The sequence below is a fragment of the Melanostigma gelatinosum genome, assembly GCF_949748355.1.
Source record: "Melanostigma gelatinosum genome assembly, chromosome: 21".
In the NCBI taxonomy this organism is placed as follows: domain Eukaryota; kingdom Metazoa; phylum Chordata; class Actinopteri; order Perciformes; family Zoarcidae; genus Melanostigma; species Melanostigma gelatinosum.
In genome coordinates, this window is record NC_136654.1 from 18703725 (window position 1) to 18712689 (window position 8965).

At 43.9% G+C, this 8965-nt stretch overlaps 1 protein-coding gene across 1 annotated transcript in view; it reads left to right on the plus strand.

The window, feature by feature from the left end:
- Window positions 1-156: 156 nt before the first annotated feature.
- The window catches only part of LOC306795052 (zinc finger MIZ domain-containing protein 1-like), a gene marked incomplete at its 5' end in the record, with an annotated part of 37642 nt that continues 28833 nt past the window's right edge, over window positions 157-8965 (plus strand). Inside the window, 3 exons of the mRNA XM_079293388.1 lie at window positions 157-225; window positions 5518-5631; window positions 8546-8651. Coding sequence (XP_079149514.1) covers window positions 157-225; window positions 5518-5631; window positions 8546-8651 — 289 coding nt within the window. The remainder of the gene's footprint in view (window positions 226-5517; window positions 5632-8545; window positions 8652-8965) is intronic.

Sequence of the window (8965 nt, forward strand, 5' to 3'; positions counted from 1 at the left end):
GTGTGTGTGTGTGTGTGTGTGTGTGTGTGTGTGTGTGTGTGTGTGTGTGTGTGTGTGTGTGTGTGTGTGTGTGTGTGTGTGTGTGTGTGTGTGTTTCTGTTGCAGAACGCTCCAGTTTAATGGCTGGCAGGTAGAGGCCGAAGAGGGACAATCAACATGAACTCGATTCCGTCGATGGACAGACACATACAGCAGACCAATGACCGTCTGCTGTGTATCAAACAGGTGAGAGTGTTAGCTGTCTGATTGATATTATGTGAGGGTGTGACACATTAGCTTCATTAGGCACATTTATGCTACATATCGCATGTGATACAGGTGGGAATGGACAAACGACATTTACAGAAATATTGTACTGGTTCTTTATTTTAGCATTTCCATTTTGGAAAACGTTGTTTTAGTATTACATTTACGCATTTCAGGCGGAAATGCTGCAATGTTCCTTTAATCTGATGGCTGTGGCTGTTAGTATATTCAGATTCTATATTAAAACATGAGACAAACTCTCACTTACAAATGTCAACTTATCAGGATTTCTGAAAAATGTTGATGCATTTTTTTTAGTTTTAGCAAGAGAAATTGTACATATAAAAACTCCTGCGTTCAGGCTAACAAACAAATATAAAAGTATTGATATTTCATAAATATATAAAAAAAATACTCAGTGGCATTGCCACTTCTACTTAATTTCAGTTAGCTGCGGGACATATTGGCATGTAAACATAGATTACAGCGTTGATATTTGGCATCTCTGACCTCGTCATTCTCCACCCTAACTTTCTCTTAAGGAGAATGAAGAATCAGAGGCTGCAGGTGGATGCTTGGTGAGCTTTTAGCTAACCTGAGTGCTCCACTGACACTGAGCAGCAGGCATGGCAGCAAAAGACGGACGATATAAGTACAGTGCCAGTGCGTTGGACGTTACCTCCTCCACCATCCAGTACATATGTGACGCAAACAACCACCCGCAACTCTAGTCCGTATGGATCCAGTTTTGGTGATTTCATTTTTTAAATTGAGTGTTCAATGATCTTCAGTGGGTTGAGATAAAATTACAACCCTTCTAGCTGGATCACCTCGAAAATGGAGTTAAAACAAGTTTTCTTGAGAAACAATTGCATTTCAGAGATAAGAAGTGCAACTTTTATGGACAGATTTTTCATTTCTATATTTGGGGTAATATGATTGGCTTGTAGGAAAGCACTCCGGGTTTCCTTTTCTAAGTGTGTGCCTGTACACACATTGTACAGGCACAGTCTAGTCCCTATCGTCTTCCTGTTTGGCCACGGTAAAGTGACTTATCTGCTCGGTCTTACTATCAGGACTGTGGTGTGACTCAGGTTACTGACTGGGGTCAAAGAGCGGAGGCTCCCCTCCCTCCCCCATCATCACCCTTCTTTCTCCCTCCACCACCGCTGACTCCCAGCAAGTCCTTTTGTTCTCCTCTCCCCACCGTTTACTGCGGGACGAATCTCTTGCAGAATGGAACAGACATACTTGCGTAACCCCGGGCTACAGGGCTCTCTCCCTTTGATCTCTTTTCTTAACTGACGGCCCGTTTTGTCTCCGCGCTCTGTGCTGAGGTCCACCTCCTGAAAAGTACATCAGAAGGCCTTTGGGGACAATGTATGGGGCTTGCCCTTAAACACAAGTGCGGACGTGGCAAATTGTTTTACCCTCGGCAGGGAGTTCCCAGCTATTATACCGAGAAATAGACAAGGTGAGGCAGATCGCAAGACGGGGCGAGTGTTTAGGGAGCAAACACAGGGAAGCCCATGTGTGCAGAGCCAAGCTTTGATGTTCTTGTAATAAGGTAGAGAGAGGTAAACACGCCCTGTCTCCAGTCTGGTTACCTCCTTCACAACAGGATATAGAATATTCAATATCCCCTCCTTCTTTAGTTGTATGGGAGGTGGAATTGGATTCGATTAATGCACTGTATTGCTAATAGCTAATCAATTATTCTGCTAAGGAAGTTGACAGAACAAGAAAAGGGATTCGCATCTGTCTAGCACAAAAGTGTAAACAATTCAAATGTTGCAGGGTTAAATGTATTAACCCCCCCCCCCACCCACCCCCCGCAAGGCAAAAAATTGAAACAAACACCTCCCAATGTTCGTGGCCGTGGAAGCAGCACATGGGTAAACATGCCAATTAGAGAGATCCATGGCATACAAGGAGGCCTCCAGTCCATCTAATAAATGGTTAAGCGCCGGGTCATTTCAAACCAACCAGTAAGAGCCAGCACCCTGCTAATAGAGGCAGCTTTGTGCCGCAGACAATCAGGGTTTGGAAGGCCCGCATAATAAATACCATTTATGTCCTGCCAATTAGACTAGCAGTGAGCCCATTCAGCCGGCCGTCTATTCTCCTCCCCGCACACAAAGATGATCATCAGGGGAGATCAGAACAATTAACTCACTATCTTCTCCCCGTGCTCCCCATTGTCCAATATCCAAGCCATTAAAATAATTAAGGAAATATTGTAAACCAATCCAGCTGTTTGCTTTAATTGAAAGTGTGCACATGCTGAAATTTGGCATCTAGAAGGCAATACGGACGTGGAGCAGGAATATAAATGAAGCCTCCTCCATTGTGTTGTTGTTCTGTGGAAGATGTGACATGTCTGTCTGAATACTCCCAGCCAGCGCGGCGGACAGGGGAACAAATTGATTTTGTTGCTCAAATGATAAATTACTGCTGAGCGTGATGATAAAGTAGAGGAAATTGGAGTCTGTCAGCCTGATTGAATCATGGGTTGAAAGTTAAATCCGAAATCATTACGGTGGCAATTTTTTAATTACCGCCCTGTTGTGAAATTTGCAATAATGTGATTTCTAAACAATAACGCCACCAAACTGTTAATAAACTATGAAAACATGGTTATTGTTCACCCCAATACACTCAATTTGAAGTTTGAAAAATTGGCTGTCTTGTTTACTTCTGCATTGTTTGACGTTGGCGTTAAGAAAGTAGGTAAATGCTTACTCCATAATACGAAATAAACAGTGGGGGTTAATGACACGATGGGAATTTATGGCCATTTTCACTACTTTTGGACATAATAAAAAAGAATCAGCAGATAAATCGACACTGAAATATGAGTAGCATCACAGATGCTTTGCACGTTGATATATGGAAAAGAGTGTTTGTTTCCTGGTGGTGCTAAATACCTCAAGGGAACATATCTCCGACTTTTAACAGCAAAATAAATATGCTCGCTTGTTTAACCTCCAAACAGACGAGGATGTTTAAAAAAAGATACATAAAAACAGTTATCTGACTTCACCACCAAACACACAGTTTCTCAGTGGCAGTTTGTTTTCTTCTCGCGTCCTAGAATTGCACCGTTGTGAACACTTTGGGGAAGATGGGCTCCGTGATACCACTGGTATCTATTTAAGAGGCAGTATTTTTCCTCTCGCTGTGGGGAAGCCAGTTTGCTGTCAGACTCTCCACTCGGTGATTCGTTTGGGGGTTTGGCGGAAACTATGAACTCTCTTCTCGCTGCAGGAGCACTTCCTCAAACTGAAAGCGTCAATATTTCATGATGAACTGCGAGACGACCCTTTGCTGCTGCACTGCCTATGCAGCTGTTTTTTGTCTGCCACTGTGTTCTTTCCAGGGTTAATTGTCTCCATTAATATGTTTTCAGTGCTCTGGGGCGTTGCTGAATATCAACAGCAGCATAACCGAAAGCCGTGGATTTGAAGGGAAGCGAGTCTTTGCCAGTTCGCGTGCGCTGTCACATTCAGTCAAGCTGCAGATGTGCAGATCAAGTCGCTACCAGACGTGACTACAGAGGATGATTGTATCTGAAGGAAGCTGTATTCTCAGGACACTACGAGTCCTGTCTGTCTTTGTTTCCCTCGAACTGAGCCGAGCTTTTACTGGAGTGTAAATGCTGGAGGATCATTCTCAGCCAGGGGACGAGGAAAGGGGGGGTAGAGAGGGGTCTCTTGGCCACTAGTTTAGGTTTGATTGGTGGGTTTTGGCCGGAGTAAGGGGAACATCTGTGGCGTGGCAGTGCCAAGCTCTCCATGTGACAGGCACACTGGTGGGACCAATTGTTCTGAGTGCAAAGAACAGTAATCACTTCAAGCCCAAGTGTTGGTGGTGTGTGTTTTTTTGTGTGGTTTGTTTTTTTTGCAATCCCCTCTACATATCGCCCCTCCTCCCCCTTTCCATTCTCGGCGCTCTGATTGCGTGTGTTGTCTAGCTTCCAGATTCATCTAAATTTAGCATCTGTGGATCTGTGTGTGTATCTCCAGGAGACTTTGTCCACTAGTAGAATTTACATGCTCAGCAACCCCACCGCGTCTCGCCCCAGTCTCCCAAAACAAAGACATGTAGGGCGAGTGGGGAACAGTCTCGGGCAGAACATAAAATAAACAAGACTGGTTTCATCCGGCCCTTGTCAATCGGCGGCTTTGTGAATTGATATGAAAGCTGCCTTATCAAATCCTGACCTCTGCTGCCCCCTAAAGAGCAAACAAGAAAAAAGCACTGTGAGGTGGCGACTGCATCGCTGTCACTACCTCTTCTCCTTTCGTCCCTGACAGTGAAATCAAAGCACACCGACGTTGTTAAGTAGGCAGCCACTCACTTTAAGCTAAGCCTCTCTATTTACCTTTGATGCCATGGAGTGGGAGTCCATTTGTTCCTGGTTTGTACAAGTGCACTGCAAAGGCTTGTGCATTATTATCTATCCAAAGGCAAAAGATTACTCAAGAGAGGATGGTGGGGTGCCTGCTCTTCTGTGTACAAAGTGATTCCTATTGAGGTTTGAAAGCTTTTAGAGAAGAAATGTGCAGCACTGAGTCCGACGTGGCAACCAAGTGAGGTCTATTTTTCCATTTCTTTTGCTGCTCTGCAGCAAGACGGACGACGGGGTTAGTGAGTGGGCAGCCGGCTCCAGTCGGGGAATGAATGCCATAAAGGGGTACCTGTAGGTCAAGGAGCCTGTTGTCAGATAAAGTCACAGCACAGCTCAGGGCCGGCTGGTCAAATAAGGGCTTCCTCAGCTATTCATGCAGCCATACAGGGAGATTTATTGCACTCAGTGGCAAAGCGGTGCTACAGAAACCTGGGGAGAGACTCTAATGGGGACGTACCCCTTCAGGCCTGCACATTAATACTTTAAACCTGCAACACAAGCAATCCCATGGTGTAATATGATCAATTTTGGGAAATGTGGTCGTAAAAATGCTGTTTTCTTTGAAGCCACTCTGGGTGCTTTTAATTATTCATCATGTTATTGGCGTGGCCCTTGTTTTGGTGACAAGTGATTTTGTCTTTCACGAGCCATCCGTCCATCCTCAGTCTTTTATTCGAGGTTTAGTGACGCAGCAAACTTGAGTGCAATCGCATCCTCCACATGTCTTTCTTTTGATTGAGGAAATTGAAAGAACGGAGATGAGCAAAAGCAGAATAGTTTTTGCCATTCTGCTCCCTAATGCCCTTTGAATGTTCTTGGACTCTAACATATTACCAATCTTTCCCCTTTGTCCCCTCCAGCACTTACAAAATCCAGCAAATTTCCAAACAGCAGCGACAGAGTTGCTGGACTGGTGTGGTGACCCCAGAGCCTTTCAGCGCCCCTTCGAGCAAAGCCTGATGGGATGCCTAACGGTAAGTGGCCAGTAATGGTGACCCCCCCCCCCCCCTTTTCTTCAGTCTTACACTCGGAAGGTTCAAGGACAATGAAAAATCTGCGACAACAAATGCTGCATTGGCTCTTTCCATAACTCCCTCAGGGTTATGAGGGAACTAATGTTTAGCTGCCTGATCTTCACTGAGGTCACTGGAAAATACAAAGTATTTCACCCTGTACAAACTATTGAGATTCAGTCACCTCTCACTGACTTCAGCTACAGTTTGTGCTGTGGCGCTTTGAAATCGGCACACTGGAACACGAAAAGGAGAGAAATAACGTCCTCAAACCAGAAAGCAATCAGAGCTGATAGAGAAATACAGTTACAAAGCCCTTAATTCTCTTTCTGGAATGCCTAGGGCCTTTTCATTAATTGAATAATTTATATCCCATGGCATTTGGAGAAGAAAACTGTTTTGAGACGTATACTGTAAACAAAGAATGATTTGGGGCAAATAGCAAAATGCATTGAAGCAATTTGATCTTATCAGACTCAATCTTACACAAAACTGTCTTAAGAGGTAAATTGTAGTCGGAATAATCCTCTTCTCTTTCTCATGTTTAATTAATACTCATCATGTATCACTTACCATCCATTGGCTTTAAAGGTGTTTCTGAAAGGTTTGCAGCTCGCTCCTTTGTGGAGGACAGCAGTTTGAGTTTAAAGCAGTTACAATGGATTCCAATGAAGGTGCAGTTTTAATGGTAAACAAATAACATCCACAGAAAGTTATCAAACCAAATTAATTTCGTCCTCCATTGTGCAACACTCTCGCAGCTTCTGTTTGTTGCTAGCCATAACCAATGTTAGCTAAATACACAGCTTATACAGCATATGTTAGCTGTTTTGTGCTAATACGTTAGCTTCAATTTGCCGAGAATTACAAACAGCTAACTGTGCAAATTGCTGTTGATTTATCCACTTTCTGTCAAACATATGAGTGTCTGGAACATGCCAAGCGTATGGATACAGAGTGTTTTCAAAAGGTTTCTGTGGATGATGTGATTTTTTTGGATTGGTTTTGCTTCTTTGTTTTTGTCATGGCTCTTGGCCACCATTGGAATCTATTTGAACTGTTTGGGGTCCGAGCTGAGCTGCCGTCGCCTACAAAGAAGCGAACTACAAACAGGTCAAACTGAATTATTCAGCTCCAGTGCAGACAGGAGAGATACTCAATGAAGAGATGACTGTCTGTCCTCTGGACGTTTTGGGCCAAGAGGCAGAACAGACAGTCAGGTAGAACAATGGATGGACTGCGGATGTGTCACTCGCCTGTCACCTTGGGCCATTCTGTGCTTTAACATGCTCATTTCCATACCGCCTCCAGCAGCAGATAAGAGATACATATAGCTCCTGTTGGGTGCAATTTGTAACCCTGTCGAGCGAGCATGGCTACAGCGAGAGAAGGAACCCGAGAGATTTGTACTCGAGCACCACAGTGAAACCGCACCGACACATCCCTCCATTCAAGTGATTGTTTGTGTTACTGCTTTAATGTGCAGCAGCAGGTGCCTTTTCCTCCATTTCGCCAGTTCAATTTGTTTCCTGCCGTGAAAATCTCAGGGCTTTTCCTTTTAGTTTATGGGTTGTATAGACCTTAGCGCGAACCACACAGGGAGGGAGCACAGAGAACCTGATGTGATTGTGAATTCACCCGGTCTCAGGCTGTAATGGTAAACACTTCACCCTGTTGGCATTTGGTGATGACAGGGAGGTGGCTACACCGCAAAGATATCGTCTTCTACATACAGCTAAATATTAGAAATTAGCTATTTTACCAAAACAACAGTCAGTCATGGGGTAATCAAAAATGGCTTTCTTGAAATTAGCCTAACAATCATGCCACTACGAAACATAATTGACCTTAAAAACTAAAACATTTGAAGAAAAGGGGTGCTAGACCTAAACAAGGTTATTTCTCATCTTAATATCGGAGTTAATAAGATAGCGTCTGCCTCTTTACACCAAAAGTTTCACCAGGTGACTTTTGGCAATGTTTTACACATAATGGTAAATGTATTCTAAAGCATGAAGAATTGATAATTTGGTGTGCATAGTTTCACAAAGTAAGTACACAGCATCAAGTCTGAGTGACTTTGATATGTAGACAATCCATCGCCACAACTCCACAGACTGCACAATTTAAGTCCTGAAATTAGAACTTGTTATAACTTCTTACACTAAAATTACCATTCAGCAAAATGTCCCTCACAAGTTTAGATTGTAATTAGACAGACTATACTCGTATATCTTCTTCTTAATGGGGGATTCCTATAAATAAAGGCCACATATACATACTCTGTTTTGGTGTCACGTCAAGACTATACTTACAGGAGATAATGATATGGTGCAGGGAGCAGTGTTCAGCTGTGCTACCTCAGGGCTTGACTTGAACTTTCGGGATCGCGGCTATGAAAACCAGGCGGAGGAGATCCAGGCCTTGGTATCTCCTTCAGGTCTTAACGTCTTGAGTGGGTCTCTTTGAGCTGATAATGGCGATGGTAATCAAAGCAACATGTGCCACATAAGGGTGATTTACATCACCTCCTGTAGCATGTGGATGTTTCTCTTCATGTTTCCTCTCAGTGGGCATCGCCGCACCAGAGGCCACATGTTGTCCACCGACTCATATGGAACTGATGAAACAGTCGTGACTTTATCTTCTAAGTTGAACTGGATCTTTGAAGCTGCAAACCTGCACTCTTATGTAACAGTCAGAATCTGGGGAATTGTGAAGACAAAATGATACGGTCCTTTGATGAGTTTAAGTACCAGGATGGACCTATATTTAATGTGTTTGTATTAAGTATGGAAGTATTATCATTTTGGTCAAGGAGATTTTGTTTCCACATATGTCCTGACTGAGTGCTTCCTGCTGTCGTTGTGTTCAGGTGGTCAGCCGGGTAGCAGCACAGCAGGGCTACGACTTGGACCTGGGCTACCGGCTCCTGGCCGTGTGCGCTGCCAACAGGGACAAGTTCACTCCAAAATCAGCAGGTAAGACCAGAGTTTTCTCAACCGCCGTCTCGGGCCATCTGGCCATGCTGGCCTGTTTGAGCTCAAAGTTCCTGCCTGAGTTCTTGGCAGCATTTCATGATACCCACCCATCACTACTAGACTGTTTAGGAGCCTGATACTCCAGAAAAGCACTGCACTCCTAATTGTGTTGGACAGCATTTCAAGTAGACGGAATGGTGTCTGTTATGTTTAATTCATGTCTTTTTAACGTTTTAAGTTGCTTATCGAAAATCCTGGAAAGAGACAAATAATGATCTGAGATTATTTTAAGGCTCTCTGCATGGCACGTAGCC